The following is a 20,160-nucleotide window of genomic DNA, read 5'->3' as shown; positions in this document are numbered from 1 at the left end:
AAGACATACACTCAGGTTTTCTTAAGTAAATTCAAGTCCCACATAGGGGGGAAACAGCCAAACAGCTGCTGATTCACGTGAGTAATAGATGTGGAGGGGTTTATTAAATCTAGTTCTTACCCCATGTTGGTGGGGGAGGGAGACACAATAAATTGTCCCCATATTTATAAGCCTGCAGTAAATCAGCCTATCATCCTACAGTTCCTACACTACAATAATATCCTAGACCAGTTATTTAGAAATGTGCTGTTTCAGAAAAACTGAAAAATTTCCACCTTGCACAAAGGGTCTGTAGCCAAGCTAAACCCATCTGGCTCCTGCCTGATGTGATCTGGGGAGAAATCAGAATGGGACAAAAATCTACCTTTACATTTCTCATGAGGTGAGATCTGTGTGCCTCTCGGGTAAACAGAAACTAGATACTAAGTCATTATGGGCAGCCCGGGTGGCTCAGTGGTTTAGCGCCGCTTTCAGCCCAGGGTGTGATCCTGGAGACCCGGGATCGAGTCCCGCGTCGAGATCCCTGCATGGAGCCTGCTTCTCTCTCTGCCCCGCGCGCTCTCTCTCTCTCTCTCTCTCTCTCTCATAAATAAATAAATTTTAAAAAAAGCCATGTCATTATCAAACACTTTCTCCTTTAGTTCCTCAAGCCAGTGCCCACTAGGAACATGCATGGCAAGGGAAGCCCCACCATAGTCTGAAATGGACCAAGAATATCCCAGTACCTCTAAAATCCTCTGCCATTCTGACGTGGTGATAACCCCCCATGCCAAAAAGCTCAGATTTCTTAACACGAAACTCCCTTCGCAGAAGGCAGTTCTGACCTAATCACTGGGGTGAGCTGGTTGACAAGGACACCAACTATAAAGATATGCCATGAAAATGACAGGTGGGAGGGGCAGGAGACAGTTTCCTTAAAAAGGAAAAGACATACATGCTGTTCGATGAAGACAAATGCTCCTCGGGTGGGTCGGGGGTGTGAAGGGTGAAGGTGTCATGCGGCTTCCTAAAGCCACACAGCCAGGGGCACCGTCTTTGGCAGCAGCTCAGTGGACAGACTTACAGAAGAAGACGGGAAGGCATGGCCTCAAGGGGAAGGATAAAAAAAAGAAACCCAATGGTTGGTGAATTGTTTTTTTCTGAAACAGGGTATGAAAGAAGGTCAATAACTGGAATAATTCTTTAAGATGGATAATTCTTAAAACCAGTCTCCTGGAGAAGAAATGCCTATTCTCATTCTCTCTCCCTCCTCCACCCCTCCCCCCACCCTATTGAGGCTAACTAAGCAAGAGAAAAAAGACAATTTAATTCCCAGAGCTGGCAAGCCCGTGTGCCAGCCTGGGGACTTTTCCTACTGATATCAGAGAAGGAGGAGGTATTGACTTTTAATACCCACAAACTCTACCTACTATTTCTGATGGAATTGGAGGCCATACCACAAGAACAAAATGATTCTTTCTTAAAGGTCTATAAAAAGAGGAAATGAGTTATGGCTAAATAATTAAAGAATAGTGAGAAAAGTCTCAAACTGTACCTAGGTGTTCACTCTCTGGCTCTTGTAGTTTGAATCCTACACTATTTTAATACAGACTCATTTAATGTTTCTATCTGTCTAAAGAAAGACCTCCATCCACTTCAACAAGATCTTCAGAGAAGATGGATGGTTCCATTTCTCCAACCGACTGACCACATGAAGGGAAGTCTTGCTGTATGGATCTGAAAGGGCATGACCAAGGCATCATCACTGAGAAGCACGGTCCCTTAATTTTATTCCCTCTGTGTAAGGTCACAGTTCCCAACCCTGGCTAAGGACCAGATTCACCTGTGGAGCTTTTAAAAAAATGCAGGTGCTCAGCACCCTTCCCACTTCAGTCAGAAGCTCTGAAAAGGGGACCTGGGCTCCGTAGCTTTGTTGTGTTCCGTTTGTTTTGTTTTAATGAAAGAGGGAATAGTCTTTTCACACACTTTTGGTGGGAGTATGAACTAGAACAATTCCTTTGGGTCCTATACATTTTGATCAAGCATTCCACATCTAGGAATTTAAATGTTGGATATGCCACACGCATGTACAAGAAAAAAAAAAGGCAACCAAGGATGAAAACAAGCTAAAGGTACTTGCTAAATAAATTACAGCATAGCCTGACAATGGGATTCCATGCAGTTAGTAGAATAGCTATATATGTTATTGTGGAAATGTATCCAAAAGGTATTAAATAAAAAGGGGAAATTGCACAACATTTTGTATAGTGTACAACTCTAATCTCTCTTTTTTTTTTTTTTTTTTTTTTTAGAGAGAGAAGCAAGCGTGTGCACACATGTGTGAGCTGGTGCTGGGAGGAGGTGAAGGGGCAGAGGGAGAGGGAGAGGTAGAGAATCTTAAGCAGGCTCCATGCCCATCTCAGAGCCCAAAGCAGGGCTCCATCTCCTGACCCTGAGATCACGACCTGAGCCAAAATCAAGAGTGGGACGCTTAACCAATTGAGCCACCCAGGCACCCTAGTATGGACACTGTTCTATGTATAGTGTGTATATATACATATATTTCCATAATCCCCCCCACACACGTGCTTATAATAACAAAGAAAATGGAAGAGTGTCCAAGAAACTGTTGACACTTAAATCTGGGAATGAGATATAAGAACTCAAGCTGTACACGTGTACAGTTCTGACTTAATTTTACGACGACCCTATATTACTTTTGCAATTCAACATTTTAAAATAAATGGTTTCAAAGAGCTCCACTGGCAACTGGGGCCAAGGCTGAGAACCGATGACCTAGGGGAAATAGCCCCTGTGGCTGGAAGGCTGGAAGGCTGGAAGGCCATCACACTCCAGCTTGTTAATAAGGAAACCCACCACCCACACAGCATTCACACCATGTCATGCTCCCCACCTGCCAGAAGATGGCGCCCCAGAGGCAAGCATCCAGCGCTTCCATCAAAACTTGTCAAAAGCAATTTTTCATGAACCCAAGTCTTTTTACTACTCTAAGGACGATTTTATTTATGCCCAAAGCATTCTTTGCTGCTGCTTCCATAAACAGAGGTTTACACATATTTATGTCACATGTATTTTTTCACAGAAATCCATGGGCTGTTCAATATACTCAAATACAACACTGGGGAGATGTTTTCCTGAAAGGAATTGGCAATGCTTGCTCAGACCACCCCCTCCTCCTCCGCACTGTTTCCCTGTTGTCTTTGCTCTGGTTTACTCACCTCCTTATCTCATTCCAGAATCAATGCCACAAAGGCAAGCCAGGCGGTAGTCAGCCATGTGGGGCATTTGTCCTAAATCCATCCACACCTTTGGCCCAGAAAGTATGGGGCACAGGGCAGCCCAGGGCAAGTGCCACGAGTTTTTCTGCCCTCCCACTAACACTGATTTTCTGGAAGTGGGTGTGTTGCCACAGCAACTGTCAAATCACATCAATTATGCCGCCTCTAACCTCCCAACATCTTCTTTAAACATACCACGCTCAAGACACGTGGCTCGGCTGCCCTGGAAGTGCAGAGCACCAGGTCCCTCACCATACAGCAAAGTTTCCCTTTTCTGGGTAGGAAGGAGCTAGCCCCTTTGTGGATCAACCACCATATGCATTCGTTTTATGCTTTTATTTCCCCTATTTTCATTCCAGGTCAGTGTTATCACATGACACTATGATCTGAATTGTTTGCTGTGAGCTTTTTTACTGTGCATATTTAATAGACACTAATTCTTAATATCAGTCAAGAAAAACTCAATGAGTCACTTAAATATATCCTTCCTGGGATCCCCGGGTGGCTCAGCAGTTTAGCGCCTACCTTCGGCCCAGGGCGTGATCCTGGAGACCCAGGATCGGGTCCCGCATCGGGCTCCCTGCATGGAGCCTGCTTCTCCCTCTGCCTGTGTCTCTGCCTCTCTCTCTCTCTCTCTCTCTCTGTGTGTGTGTGTCTCTCGTGAATAAATAAAATTAAAAAAATATATATATATATATCCTTCCTATTGACATAATTTTGCCCATTCTTCAAGACACAATCAAGGATCATCTCTGATATTCCCTCTACACCCCATTCGGAGCTGACCACTCTTGCCTCAAGAGCTTCTCAAGTTCAAGGGACGGTGTATCTTTCTTACGTCTGAAACCCCAATACCTAGTTCAGCGCCTGGTAAACAGTTGGCCCTCAGTAAATATCTGGTAAGAAAATGGGTAATTGCACTCCAAAACAAATGTTCATTTGCTTGTGGTTCTCCATTAATCTTTATTATGTTATTAAGTAACAGGGATAATGATATGACGACTGGGTATCAGACTTGCAATTAAGATCTAAATAACACATCACAAATCCTTTCTAAGAGGGAGAATACAGAAAGTTCATTCCCAAGACTTTTATACCATCTTCTTTTTCATTCTTGTTTTTTTTTCTGATCCAAGAAATGCATTGAAAGGGAGGCTTCTCCATATGGGGAGAAGCAACGAAGCCCCAAAGAAGGAAGCCACCACATTCCTGGAGTCCTCACCAGGCAGCCTGACATCTGGTCTGCACTCGGGGAAAAGAGGCCACATCCTCACATGGAGATCTATTTTTGCATTCCGAACTGCTGATGCTTCACTCATACAACTCGCCTCACACACAGGAAGGGGAAGGGAACCAATATTTACCAAGTGCTGGCTGCATGCTCTATGCTGCTTCATATACGCAGCTCTCAAGGAGATATCAGCCCCATGGTCTGAGTCTGTCAGGAGCGCTCACCAAGCATGTTTCTGAGAAGCACACGGAGGTGAACACAGAGTAAGCAACTGCTTCCATTCATCTAGCTGATGGCAAATGCAGAGCTGATGCCCAGCATCACCACGTACCCATGCATGCTTCCCCACAGGACTATGTGTCTCCCTGTTGTGCTGGGCCGGGTCAGCAGAGGGTGGGCACCAGAAGGATGAATGAATCCTGTCTTGACTTATACAAACCATGCTGTGGGCTGAGCTCAGAGGCATTAAACATTCCTAACACCCCACTAGAGCATCCCTAGATCTCCTGGATCAGTATGTTTATTATTTCATGGTGTTTCACATTTAAAACTATTTTGGAAGGCACTGTGGACTTGAGAATCCTACCAAAGTGCAGAATTCATTTTTCAGTCAAATCCTTCCTGATTTTATTGGTAAAGCCTGTATTTTGAAAATCAGCCTCTCCATGTCCTTTAAAATCAGACTCCCCGGGAACTGGCCAAGAACTGAGTTGGCCACAGACACACACTCAGGTCAGGTTGTAGTGGCTCCTTCTGCCTTCATTCCTCCCACAGCTAGTTTCCCGGTCCAAACGTCACTGTTGTACCACCGACACAGGTGGTCAGAGGTCCCGGGAGTTCTTCTACCTTCCGCAGGCCACATGCCTTCTACCAAGAAGCAGTGGCGGGTTCTGGTGTCTGACCACGTGGCCTCGTACTCCAGCCCTGCAGTCCACTAAGCGTGCTCCCTTCAGCATTTATTCGGTTCCCTGGGCCTGTTTCCTCACCTACTAAAGGATGCTGGTAGTGCCTCCCTAGTACTAATGACAGCAGTACCCAGAGGTTGTTTTGAGCTTTAATGAGATAATACATGGAAACCACTTAGCTTGGTGCCCAGACCGTAGTAAGCACAAAAGAAGGGTTAGCTCTTCCTGTGTCATTGCTTTTCCACCCATCCTGTCTGATGGAAGCTCTATGTTCAGAGAAAAACTGGTACCCACTGCTGACTGATCCTCAGGATGTCATCAGTCAGGAGACAGCGTGCAGTGACAAGCTGCTGCACACCTGACAGGCATGTCGCCAGTGGCTCCCAGAACCCCGCGTCCTTAGGGTGCTCCGGCTGCACCAAGCCCTCCTCTCTGTGTTGGTTTTGTGTATTTGTCTGTTCGTCTTCAGCATGAAGGGAGGAAGGTATGTGCCTCCAGGGTTTAGAGATGCTCCAAAGGAATGTATGCACCCCCAGGAGCACTGCACGCCCCCCACCCTCTAAAAAAAGTGAAACCTTTCTATGGAACTAGCCTGGTCTTTTTTCTCCCCTAGACTAAAAACAGGCTAATTTATTAATACCATGGAAACAACATGCAAGGAAGGGGTTAAGACCTGAGGAAACAGACTTTTAATTATTTCAGTGCTGCTTTATGAGTTACCACATTTCTCTTTTTAAAAAGTTCCCCAAGGCCACAACTCAATCTGTAATGTTTAACTTCATTGACAACTGTGTACATACATTTGTATATGAATATATAAGGTCAGTATGTCAAATGGTTAATTCTGGGAGACAGGAGGAAGGGTGTCTGCTATGCACTTTTTTTTTTTTTTTTGTATTTTAAAACTTTTTTCAAAACAATGTTTCTGGCACCTCAGTTGCTTGAATAATTCTCTGCACACTATTCTAGCCAGAGACCTTTGCCACCTCACGCTGGTGGGAGGGCTGGGCTTTTCCCCAGCATACTACTAAACTGAAGCAGAGTAAATGGAGTAGCAGAGGCACTTGTGGGAAGGGCCCAGCATCTCTGGGCGTTGCCAGAAGGTTCCTGCTATATTCCCTGCTGTGGGCGCACAGCACGTAGGGCACTTAGAATGGATTCAACAGGGAATGCTGAAGACATGACAAATGCAGGGACCAACCCATTCCAACTCCTGGCCCAAGAAGCCCCTCTCCCCTTCAGCAGGGCCATGTCTGTTTTAGCACCCTACCCGCTGGCTGGTGTGGACAGAAGTGCCATTCCGTAAACCAATCAAATCCTACACTCAAAGTAGTTACCCCCCGAACGTACCACACACCAAGGAGTACCTCCCAGGTCTATGAACCAAAGAAATATAAGCTAGTGTTTTTAAAAAATAAACATCTGGGCAGTTCGGGTGGCTCAGTGGTTTAGCGCCGCCTTCAGCCCAGGGCCTGATCCTGGAGACCTGGGATCGAGTCCCACGTCGGGCTCAAAAATACTCTTCATCCTTGACTATTAAATAGTTAATTGGAAAATAGCAAAACGTTCACACAGAAGAGCAGCTCACGGGAGCCTTATGAGCAGCTCTGAAGCTCTCACCATGTCAGCGGGGGTGTATGGCTGCACTTTGCCTCCTCCGAGACCACTCAAACTCAGCTCTGTCCCAAAGGAGCTCATCCTGGCATGCTGACCCTTTGCAAAGGCTCACCATGTTGAACATAATCCTGTCAGCACCACTGAAGATATATGAAAGTTCGCACACATTCTCTTTCAAAACCACTTATAATGAAAGTAATGTCTTTGTTATTTCAACAAATGTTTACTGAATGCCAACTATGGTATAAAGCATGTGTTCAAGTGCTGAAGATAAAAGCCTAGTCCCTATCTCTGAGAAACCGAGAGTCAGGTGCAGAGTCAATAAGCACCAACCGTGTATATGCAGAAGTGCTTTGGGAGATAAGAGGATGGGGTTCAACATGCCTTCATCGACTTCACTTTGTGCAAAATGAAAAAAAAAAATCCTGAAGGATTAAAATACTCACACTGGTATGAGGACAGGCCAAACTCAAGACCAACAACTTAACCCACTGATTTTCAAAGGTACATAGTTCTGAGTGATAACTGCCCTGCCATTAAAATGCATGAAGAAATGCAGTGTGCATTGCCTCAGTTAATTATAAAATGAAATTACATTCCTTGAACACTTCCCCGAGTGAGGGCAGGGGGTAGAAGCCTTGAGGTGGTGTCTAGCTGGGTGGCAAATGGCAAACAGCCAGGGCTTACACATTTACTGTGGCTAACCTACCAAGCAGAGAATCCACTAGAGCAATGGAAGAACTGACACCTGATGCTGGCTACAGATCCTCTCAATCATCTGCTAGAGCTTCTGTTGATCGAAAAAGAAAATGCGACTAAAAAAACACCTGCCTGACTTATAAGGGGAAGGGGAACAAAGCTTCAAATGAACTCCTGAACATCACCATTTCTCAGTACTTTCAGGAGACCTCTCTGAAACTTCAGGGCCACGGCCATCTCCCCCAGGAACCTTCTCTAACCTCACCTGGACTGATGTGATTGCAATAGTATTACTCGGTGAAGTAGCACTTGGTTCACCCCCCACGGAGCTGATGCATCTACCAGCCACGTGAGAGCTTGGCATTATTTTTACAGCTAATTACCAGCAGGTTTTTGAGACAGGCGGAATGCATTTCTGTCACTCCACTTCTGCAGAGTAAGCAAAGGCTTTACCAGGTGACCAGCAGGAGGCTGTAGCCTGGTCCCTGAGGTTCTGGGCAGCTTTTACAAATGAGGGGGCTTCCCACTGAAGCAGCGGCCGGGCATATGCACCTTGCTGGAAAAACTCTCTTTAAATCTTGATTCATTGTTGCAGGGCTGGATGGTACAGCAACAGTCCAAAGCAGAAAACACTAGAATCAGAACAAGGCTCAGCGCTTGGGAAATCCCTACAGAATTTATGGGTTGGCACAACTGGGAAGGAAGAGTTTATTTTGTCACTTGTTACAAGAGAGTCTTCTATTTCACTGACAGAAGAGAAGTTAGTAATTATTCCCATAAATCTTTGCTTTTGAGTCATTTTGGTCTTTCCTAAGGAGGGCTTAAAATTCCAGAACCAATTTTATTTTCAAACCTAAGGCAGGCACCCATAATAACTTGAGTATGAGGGGATATCAAAAGAAATATATTATATCGTCTCTTTCCTCTGATACCTCTTTTTGAAATTAGATATATGTTTCCCTGGAGGAAAAATGATCAGCTTGGTCCGTAAGAAAAGTAAGATGGAGAGATGGGACCAGAGGTGGAGAAGTAGGGGGTGGGGGTGGGTATTACAAAACAGTAAAGTACAAGGGGCGCGCAGAATAAATAAAAATAGACCAGTGAGGGAAAACTGAATGGAAGGGGTCCATTTGTTTATTTTAACAGCGTTTGCCATTCCAGGAGGCTTGCTGAAGTTCCTCCTTCAGTGGTTGGCCCTGGACCAACATCTGAAAGTCTTAGATCTTCAGAAAGAAAGATTTGGACAACGAAGTTGTTTTATCTGGGAGGGTAACTAGTTTGCTCAAGAGTTCCTGGACTTTGGTTTTGATGTTATTACCTTGGCCTAAGCTTCACTGTCCCAGGCGGTCCTGGCCGTGTTTACTGATTTAGCAAGGGAAACAGGAGGTCCTGGGAGGGATGGGGCTGTCTCCCAGGCGCAGCTTCCACGTTTGGCTGGATCCCTTATTACCTGGGCACACCGAAGATGGCAAAGATGGGGAAAAGTCAAATATTTTTTTAAAGGTCCTATCTCTCTACACTCATAAGAGGGAAACAACACTTCTCTAACTTACTCCCCAAATAGACACTGCCGTGGATGTTCTGCCAAAGAGTGATGCGAAAGTGTGTTCCAAAGTGAAATGTAAGCTTGGCCCAGTGCCCAGCTCTCGACTGTATTTTGCAGAGAGAGCTGCAGGCTGGTGTACCGAAGGAACACATTTCTCTCCACGTGACTGCAAGAGCCAGGCAGCCCAAGCAGATTTCTTTGTGTTAATAAAATGTGATCTCTAGACGGTACACACCAGCAGCCCTGGGAAGACGTGAGCCAGGGAGAAGGACCCAGGGAAACCCATGGTCCTGGCTGAAAAGGGACCGCAGGTGCCGGCAAACTCAGTTGTATCAAGGCAAGGCATTCCAGGCCTGGCAAATACAAAATGAGAACAGAGTCAGGGAGGAAAAGACATATTAGGTGCTCAGGTGAACGCTGCTTAAGAAATAAAAATAATCCACGGGATCCCATCAAACGTGATCCTATGCCAATGTTTATCCTTTCTTGGTAGTCCTTCATGAACACCTTCTCAAGATTAGGAGTATTCCTGGGATTCTGGGCACCTCCCCACAAAACTGAGATTACCCCAAATATGGCAGTTTGACTCTTATGTTAAACTGTAGATATTCTGATCTGGTGTAAGGGGTGGCAAACACACCAAATTTCTATTTCCTCACCCCACAGGGGCCCAGCAAACACAATCAACTTTCTATGAACACAAGCAACCATGGGGCTGGGAATCATGAGCAACCAAGACAAGCCTGGCAATCTACATCTTTGGGGAGGAGGTTCACAGGCTGAGGCGGGAAAGTGGGGATTAGCCACCCCTGCTCATTGGGCCTCCTTTTCACACAGCAGATCACTTAACCTCCAGAAGTTTCCAATTTACTATGTCCTCTGGCCAACTTGATCTTTCCAACGTGGAGAGCGTGTGGAGGCTGAAGGTCCCAGGGACAGAGTATCAGGGCCCTAGGGAGCTTCTGAACCTCTCAGGGACAATGTTAGAGACTGCAGGACTTGACACACCAATGGGTTCCTCTGGTTAAAGGGAGTGGAAAGTCCTAGAAATCACTGCTCCTCTGCTCTCCTCCCTCTGCAGGAGGAGCCCAGCCCCCAGGCTCCTTGACCAGGGGCAGGCAATCAGCTATAACTAGCTAATTATGGAGCAGCTGAGTTGATGCGCACCTTGCAGGCCCAGGTGAGCCTTCACCTTGGTTAATCTGCAAACCAGTTAATCGGCCTCAGGATAATTGAAAGTTAATCGTATGCAGAACTCAAGTGCAGTCATTGGAAACAGCAGAAAACCACAGGAGCAGAGTAAGTGAGGTCCACTCTCTGCGAACTCTCTCAGTCCACTCTCTAGATTCTCCACTGACAATGTTTAACCTCAAAGCCACCACCCCGCTGCCTCACACACCCCTGGACCCACCTCTTGTCACCCAGAAACCTTGACCCCAGGGAGCACATAGTAATTTCTCAATAAAATGTGATCATTATTATTCCACTGGCGCAGCACGTGGGTCTAAAGCTAGGAGACATTTGGGTGCCTATGGGAAGCACACTGGGGGAGCTGTGAAAGCATTACAGGTTCAAACATCACCAGGAAAGCAGATCAACAGCACAAAAACATGAAGCTCATTCTAAAACTGAAGAGATATAAACTTCTGAATATCGGTTCCATCAGCATGGATGACAGAAGGTCATCCCAAGCCTAAGCAAACTAGTAAATTCTCCGATGCCTTCTTAAAGAAGGTGGTGGCACTTCTGCTATAAACGTTAAGAATCACCGTGTGGGGGACTGGGGGCCCAGCCCCCTGGTCACTTCAGGGAAATCTGCAGCCAGGACTGCTGGCCACAGCCTGCCAGGTTTGGTGGTTTGTGGCCGCCTCTGCTGCTGCAGTGAGCCCCCACCCAAGCCTGACCTCCACTGCAGTATCCCCTGGAACCTGATGGGGATGCTGGTTTTGTAACTTCTGTCCCTCTTGTAACTCCTGCCCTGTGATCATGGTGCAGAATCAACAGACTTCACTTCCATTCTATCAAACTAACCGGAATAAGCCTCTCGCAGAGAGTGAAACAGTATGTGCCAGGAGCTTGGAATAACACTTTTCCGGGACACCAGAAACCGCACTGGCCCGAGTCCTTGATCTTCTGCCCAGAGGAGGGATGAGTACTCCAGGATCTTCCCAACCTGCTCTGTAAGGGCAGCAAATACCTGGCACAAATACTGTCCCACCTATGCCCATGGCAGACATCCCTAATTCATCACAGAACTCTTTCCCCTAAGTCCAGACCAAGCTTGAGTCTTTCAAGATGACATTCCAGGCACCTAGCAATCCACTGCAGCCAGCTGGGAGGTGAAACCTACTGCCATGGTGGGGAAGGGGGAGCCCCTACGAACCTGAATCCAGACATGCAGGGGAGCAAGCCAAAAGCAGAGCTGGCCACCGCCCTTCAAAAGAGCTAGCTGTGGGCCTTGGGGTTTTCCTTTTATTTTTCCCTTTCTCTTTTTTAAAAATTATTTTGTCTGGCTAATAAACCACTGCTAAAAAAATCCAACTCCTAGAGCAATAATTCCAGCCAGAGAACCTGCTTTCAGGGTTACTCGGGAATGCTGAATACCAGAGAGAAGCCAGGGGTTCCCATTCAGAATGAAGACCATTTTTAAAGAAGAAACTAGCTTTAATACTGTTGCATTTTTTTTTCCAGATGTGTCAGATGGTTTTTTGCCTTTCAGCTTTAGTTTTAAACGCCATCATTCTCTATGAGTGGCAAAATGTCAGATTCTTAATCCATCTGCTTGCTTGGGAGCAGTACCATCACCCCGAGGCTCTGCATTTTTTGCACCAAAATTTGAATGTTAGTCTTCCAGCTCATAGTAGTCTTAGAACAGAGTCACAGAGATAAAAATAGCACCCATGTTTTACAGATAAGAAAACAGAGGCCTTGAGACATTCTGTGACCAGGAATACACAACCCAATCCTGGCCAACTTGCTCTAGAACCTCGATTTGGTGGATTTCAGATTCAGAGCTTTTTGTAAATGGCCTACCTTCAAACTGCTGCTACATGTTTTCTCTTTTAAGATTTTATTTGAGAGAGAGCAAGAGGGCATGAGCTTGAGAGGGTGTGCTTGAGCTGGAGGAGGGGCAGAGGGAGAAGCAGGCTCCCTGCATACTGCGCTCGATCCCAGGACCCTGAGATCACGACCTGGGCTGAAGGCAAAAGCTCAACTGACTGAGCCACTGAGGCACCCTCATCCCCCCATTCCCCCTTCCACCTAAAACCTAATGGAAATAACAATGCTAACCTAATGCACACTTTAATTTGAATTTACTTTGGTCAATCTTCTAATTGGCTAACATATTTATGACATACTTATAAATTAGAAGAATGAAGGTTATTCTCATCTTACAGATGAAGGAGTAAAACCCAAAGAGACGTTGACCACTCACTTAAGATATTTAATAGCATAGCTGGGACTATAAAAGAGGTCTTTTAGTGTAACTAAAGAAGCTTCACAAGGCTTTGCAAAGACTCAGCCCAACAACACAGAAATCTGGAAGAGTCCAAACACTGAAGTACAAGTACCTTTTAGAAAGTAATCTTTAAATACCAGATTCTTAGTGCACCTGGGTGGCTCAGTAGGTTAAGGGTCTGCCACCAGCTTAGGTCACGATTTCAGGGTCCTGGGATCGAGCCCCACTTTGGGCTCCCTGCTCAGCCGGGAGTCTGCTTCTCCCTTACGCTCTCAAATAAATGAATAAAACCTTAAAAACAAAAAAACAAAACAAAAAACAGATTCTCACTCTGGAATGAAAACTGAGTGACAACTGAACAGGCACGATCCCAGGTCTGTTCACGGATTAGCCCATTTAATGTAATTTAACCCCATGATCATCCTGTGACTGGCTGCCACAGACCATGCTAGAAAAGGTGGGGGAGGGGCTCAAAATGTAAGTGACTTGCTCAAGGTATCATGGGTTCTCAGGAGACCTCAGACTCCAAATCCAATTTAATCTAGTGCCTAAGGGGTCCAACCGTGACATGCTCGTGCTATTAGGACTGTGTTTCTTTGAATATCTTTATCAAAGCTTGTTATTTCTGCCTTAAAAATGATTTCATCCTGATCTCCATGGTTTTTGGCCACTGAGACGTGCCCAAATTTATTTTTAAGCTGCCTGTAATCAGAGTGGAAGGGCTGATGAAGAAAAGAAAAAACGTACTTTGGCGACATAGCCATAATATGCAATCCTCCTGGGAGCAGACTAAGCTCCAGGAACCAACATCATTTCTAATATGAGCTGGTTCCTACAACCTCTTCCATTAAATGCTTAGCATCATCCTGGCTTTAACACATAATGGGTATTGCTATGATTTCCTATGCATTTAGCTGATTTAAACTTAGGAGCATTGTGCCCACTCTTTTATAGAAGCACAGAGATATTTCATTAGATGTAAAAATATGTGCAGGGAGCTTTAAGCTGGAATCAAGAGGGGGAAATCTTGCTTAGTTTGATGTACTTTGTTAATCTTAAAACAGGACTGTTGTACCTTGAAAAGCTTTATCCTGCCACACCCATATGTACAGTACACAAAGTACTATGTCAAGACCTATGCCAAGAACTCCACATCTCTAATCTGGTTAAAAAACAAAGTCATATCAGGTTAATCCCAATTCTTAAATTAATCAAATTCTCATCATCTCCTTTGTGTAAAAACTAGTTTCATACTTTTCTTCCAAATAATTTGGTTTTCTCAATTTCCTCACGTTCCCATTCCATTTCAAAAGAAGGGTCCATTTTTCCTATCTGGAGACCTCCCTGCTACTTTTCCATCTTATAGCGAGAGTTAAGAAGAAAGCCTCCAAGGGATTTACATGAGGAGGGGCAAAAGAGCAGAGAGTCGGCTACCACTGGGGACCTACCGCCCTGCTTCTCCTCCAGCCAACAACTCATCACCAACAACTAGGAGGCTGCTAGTTCTCCAACACGTGATCTAAAAGTGTCACCAAAGAGAAGCCCAACTCATAAATCTTATGGCATGAGGGAAAGGCTTGAAAACCCCCAAAGAAATGTACATAAATTCCATTTCTCCCTTTCCCCCCTCAAGGTCTTTTTTTTTTTTTTTTTTTTTTAAATCTACAATAGTCACACACAGAGAGAGAGAGGCAGAGACACAGGCAGAGGGAGAAGCAGGCTCCATGCACCGGGAGCCCGACGTGGGATTGGATCCCGGGTCTCCAGGATCGCGCCCTGGGCCAAAGGCAGGCACCAAACCGCTGCGCCACCCAGGGATCCTCCCCCCTCAAGGTCTTTTAGCCACAGAGTCAGAGGATGGTAGGGGGATGGAGATGAAAGACACAGCCCTGGCTTGTGGAGCATCCATCTCTTAGCAGAGCCACCCAAGAAAGCAGAGGGACCACACCAGAACTCCCAGGTGATGTAGATCTTTCTACAGAAGTCAATACACAGGATTCTTAGCCCCACTGTGCCTCATTACTCATCCTTCCCTACAACGACACGGAAGGTGGGGAGCCATTTCCAGGCCATCGGTGCTGGAGCACAAGATGCTCTCCCTGACTTAAGTGTCCACACGGTGATGTTGGGGGCAGAGGAAGAGAAGAAAGAATAGAATACAGATCCAAGTGACGAAAGCTACCACTCATATGCTGAGCACTGCTCAAGGGCTTTGCATATATCACCTCATTTACTCCTCCAGGAATTATCTGGTATAGAGCAAAAAAACAAAGGCAGAAGATTTACAGAGCCAAGATTGAAGTTCAGGTCAGAGGTTTAATGACCATGTTATGCTGCCCTTTGATGCAGAGAGGGGAAGAATGAGAGAAAGTTGCTCCAATAGATGATGATTTCATTAGTCGAAATCAAGGAGAAAAAAAAAAAACACCCAACACCATCCTTGGGGATTGGTCTAAGACATCCTCTCCGATGGCCCGTAAATGAACCCATACACTTCTGGTTTCATACGCTTTTGGTTTCAGTTTATATACACACAGGTAAGGTCTTTAAAGACTAGTTTGTACTCAAATAAGTTAAATGTGCCTAGGACTAGATTTGCATAATTAATCTGCTTGGTGATATCTTCTTCATAAAGACAATAAAGATGTAAACTTCAGTTTAATCAATTAAAGGTCAAATGATCACAAAATCTGAATCAATGGGATGTGACTATCAGGAAAGCTTAAAGGTAGAAAGAGAAACAGAATATAAATAAATTTAAATTGCTTCTTCACATCTAGTTTTTGTAGTAGTGAAATTTCATTCATCTTCAAACTTGTAAGGAATCCAGTAACTAAATGCCACTAAATGGCCCATTTTGTTTGAGTAAATTTCACTTGCAATGCTAAAAAATACTTATTTTTTGACACATATAAATATCATTTTAAAAATCCTTCAGGTGGTCATTGGCTATTTGAAATAAACACAGGCTAGATTCTATCAGAAAAAAAAGACACTTATGTCTCCTGGGAAAATGTATTAATATAAAGAAATCAACTTTAATGAAATAAATTCTATGAAATTCGTATACAATCAGTTTTATAAATGTATCCTCAGAAAGTCTATCAAGGCTTTATTTCTCTCTTTACCTGTTCTATATCATCACTCTTTCCTCTCTACATCTTACAGTGGCCTTTGGTCTCTTAAAAGCAATATTATTTTGACTGGATCCAAGATCCCCATCCTATTTTTAAACTTTTCTCTAGTAAAAGCCTCCATAATCACCTTAGTGATACTAACAAACGAAGCCCACAGCATAATGAATCCATTCTAAGGTGAATTAAGTCTTCGGTTTAATCCTCAGGGCAGATGGAATTTAACTGTTTGCCACTCTCCTTAGAAGTATTCTTCATATCTTGGGGTATTGAGATCTCTGAGCTGGGTAATCTGATTACTGCATTTCTAGATGATCTTGTTCATCTGGTTTACAGCATGGATTCCCATTGGTCAGGGCCAGGTGGCATCCTTCCCCAAACAAACCTTACTTTTCCCATTCAATTCAATTCAATTCAAGAGGCATTTATTGTGCATGAATGGACAGCCTCGCTTCTTAACTCTTTCCATTAAGTGCAGAGGCAGTGACAGAGCAGCAACGAGACTTTCCTTCTCTGCTCTGCTGTCCAGGCCTAGATTCCGTAGCAAAGACATCAAATCAGACTGTTAAGCTCAGAGCTAATTAGAAAAGAAAGCATTGCTCTTCCCCACTCAAGGAGTTTTCTGCCAAAGCACTTATTTTTGCTGATCCATTTATGCAATCCCACTTTCTAAGAGAACATTTTGTCACAGATGATTTAGTGTTGTAGCTCCCTGGAGCATCTTTCTGCAGCATGCACTCATTGTTTTTAGGAATCTACGTCTCCCAGGCAAGATTTGAGAGGGAAAGGGGTTTAATTAGCCACAAGCCATCTCTCATTATAAGACCCCAAATTCCAAAGCATTCTTCCAAAAATCAGTAATGAAAAAAAAAAAATCCCAGATTAAACTTCTAAAAACAAAAGTTTTAGGAACCTTGTGTGACAGCGGAATTGGTGATTTTTCAGGACAGAAAGTGAGACTGGATTCCCATTATGAGCTCGATGGGTAGGGAGCTGAGAGCAACGATATTTGTTAAAGTCAGGAGAGAAAGAAAACAAACATTTTAGGAATTTCCACCTTCAGTCACGGAGTGTGTATCTACCAGAAGCCAATTTCACAGAAACAAGCACTGTATGGTTTTCCCCCAACAGACACTCAATTCTGCCAACACTCCTGTAATTGTCTACTGTACATAGCTGGAGGTGAAATTGCACACATTGACTGTTATTTTTTATTTAAGTTAACTGGTTTGGGTTAGGGCAACTCCTCCAGCTTTCTGTAATCTTGGCTTGATATCAGAGTATACTTCAGGGGTGTTTGGGCAAGTCACTTCACGCATGTGCCATTTGGCGTCCCCATCTCATCCCCTAGACCCTGTCCCCACAACACAAAGCCCCTTTGCTGTAGCACCATTCCCAATGCAACACACACACACAAACACACACACACACACACCATATCCACCATACCTAAGCATGATGCACAATTAATTCCGGTTTCAGGGAAGAAGGAAGCCACAAATACAAGGTCAGGACTCAAGAATGCAAGACTATAAAGATTCCTTTGTCTCTCAGGAGTAAAATTAATAAGCTGGCCAGAAACTTGGCTAAGTATTTTTAGCTGGATATTACTGCTGCAGGTAATCCTTATAATCAAGTACTATTTGTATCACTGAGACATTAACGTGTTCTTTTCTCACATACGTATATATACACAGAACTACAACCAAAAAAAACCACACTCAGAAGTCAGTTCAATACACTTGTTTGCAAACCTAGTCAGCCTATAAAAGAGGCATTTAAAAAATGATGAATGTTAATGGGTTGGGTTTATTAAAATCTATTTTTCTCCTCCTATGAGACCAGGCCTGCTTTTGGACTTCTAAATTCTGAACCATTCAAATCCCTCAAACGATTTCCTTGCCAAAGAGTGTTTCCCCCAATCACTGAAATCATAAAGCCCAAAATGATGGGCTTCATAAGTGAAACCTAAACCCTGTGTTTTTGAATTACTTTCTCTAGATCGTTAGAACATTGTGTTTGCAAAAGCTGTTTGATGTTCAAGGGAGAGTATTTATTTTCAAAATAATAATAATAATAATAAGGAAGTCCCGCTCTGCCACAGGAAACTATTGTGAAGTATCTAAAAACGTTTCAAATCCGACCTTGAACCCAAGTGGAAATGTCCACATGCCACTTCCCTCCTCGAAAACCTTCAGTGGCTCCCCACTGCCTACTGGATAAAGTTCAAGCGCCACAGCCTGGCATTCATGAAGCTGCCAGCCTGCCTGGCACCTGCCTCTCTAGACTCATCTCCCCGACTCCTTCATACGGATCTCCTGCCCCAGCCAAACTGGATCTACACCTTGTTCCTTAAACACCCCGAGGGCATTCCTGCCTCTAGAACCCTGCCACACCACCACCCACTCAGCATTCTGGCTCTCCACCTCTCCTTCCCAGAGCCAACACAGGGTCTAGCCTCAGGAACTCTTACCCGGGGCAGTAGCTGCTTCCTGTGAGGTCTGGGGCTTTCTTATTGTTTGCACTCCTCCTTTATTTATTTTTAAACATTTTACTCACTTTCTTGATTACTCTTCACCTCCTCTTTCCAGGAGATTTATCAGAGGCCTCTGTCCCCATCGTATGGCACCAAGGACATCCACTCTGTCTTGTCACTCATCCTTTTATCTAAAAATCCTACCTTCCCTACTAAATTGCCATCTCTCTGAGATCAGAAGCTTAACTGTACCCTGGTCTGTCTTCCCCAGGTTACACCACAAAGAGAAAGCTGACGCTATTTCTGGGGACAGTCCAGTGGCTCCTAAAACTTCCTCTGCTGTTCCTTAACCTTCCCATCATTTACAAGTGAAGAGTAACGGGACTGACTTGTGATCAAGGCTTGCCCCTTATGTGCCAGGGGCGATGCTGGACCCTTTGTGCACATTAGCTCTAGAAAGCTCACACAAACCCAACCAAGATGTTACCTTGTAGACGAGAAAAGGAAGGTGCAGAAAGAGTAAGGATCTATCCATTACAGAGCCATTTGGGGGGAAAGAGGAATTATTATTCTGGAATATTTCTGTAAAATACTGCTTATAAGCAGGAGGATGAACTAGAGCGCTCTCCTCCTCCGGCACCATAGTATGCCTTTTGGCTTGACTCCCGAGGTCCTTATATTGCTTTTAAGTATAATCACTAATGCCTATGATTAAAGATTCAATAATAACATTGACTGATTGATTTACTAGCAAATATGTCAGGGAGAAATCTTCTAATCAGGAGCTTATTTGAACTACATTTTGTCTGTTTTGGTTTTTAACCTCACGAGCAAGGAGGAATGATTACAGGTTACCCTTAGCTACCCCAGGTTATCTGAAACTCAGAGGCTGAGAGGAGCAAGTGAGACAATGTAGAGGAGCAGAGGAGAAACTGAAATTCCTTGACCAGAGGCCTTAATGGGCTAGGGAAGGGAAGTACGCAGACTCACCAGGAGACCAATGCTAGGTCCTCCTAGGAGAAAGGACATCAGATGGTAATGAGGCTGCCACTCACAGCAGTTACGAACCGTTACTGAGCGCTTACTGTGTGCCAGGCACTGTGCCAAGTACTCTACATGCACTGGCTCACGGGATCTTCACCAACCCCATGAGGCAGATCCAGTGATTATTCCAAAGTTCCAGATGGGAAATCAGAAGCAGATCATTTAAACAACCTGCTGGAGATCATGAGCAAACACGGCAGTCATGATTCACACCCAGGTTGGCTGGTTTGTTGGACCGTAAGCTCTAAGACACTGCTCTGTTGCCCATACAAAGCTGTCTCAGACAGGGCCATTCCGATGGGTATTGTGGCAAGTATTTAGGTCTTCAGGAAATTTAAGTTTATTCCAAAACAATGGTTTAGTGGCTTCAGATCAAAACATTTGCTGGAGGAATACCAGATATATGCTAAGTGAAAGATATTCTCAACCATTTCCATTACAGAATCAAATGCAGACCCTGTCCCTCGCGGTCTCTCTCTCACATATTCTCTCCCAATGTTTTTTCAGTCCTAAATTTCCCCTGCTACTTCCCTCTTCCTTCCATTTTCACTGCTGAGACATAAAAAATGACTCCCAGGTAAGAGTGATCAGTGTGGTTGCAGGAGAGGATCAAGAGAAGCCTAATAAATCACTGCTATCTTTTCATTCTCTCACTTTCTACATTAGGATGTTATCAAAGCCTTTCACTTCCCACCTTGCCCACCTCTTTCTCCCCCACCTAGCTCTGTCTTCATATTGCTATTTTTCTAGTCTGGTAGGCACAGCGCTCA

The 20,160-nt window shown here is 44.5% G+C and overlaps 1 protein-coding gene across 6 annotated transcripts in view; it reads right to left on the bottom strand.

Moving 5' to 3' along the window:
• The window catches only part of HLF (HLF transcription factor, PAR bZIP family member), a 50,428-nt gene that overhangs the window by 20,174 nt on the left and 10,094 nt on the right, over nucleotides 1-20,160 (bottom strand). The window contains exon 3 of one of the 6 annotated variants that reach the window (XM_038547791.1): nucleotides 8,842-9,629. The exons of the other annotated variants lie outside the window; for them this stretch is intronic. Within the exon in view, the coding sequence (XP_038403719.1) occupies nucleotides 9,280-9,629 (350 nt within the window). The 3' untranslated portion in view covers nucleotides 8,842-9,279. Of the gene's footprint in view, nucleotides 1-8,841; nucleotides 9,630-20,160 lie in introns of those variants that run through there. 6 annotated transcript variants of the gene reach the window in all.

Source organism: Canis lupus, chromosome 9 (assembly GCF_011100685.1).
Source record: "Canis lupus familiaris isolate Mischka breed German Shepherd chromosome 9, alternate assembly UU_Cfam_GSD_1.0, whole genome shotgun sequence".
Classification (NCBI taxonomy): Eukaryota; Metazoa; Chordata; class Mammalia; order Carnivora; family Canidae; genus Canis; species Canis lupus.
Note: the sequence above shows the minus strand (reverse complement) of the source record. Positions and strands in the feature narration are given on the sequence as shown.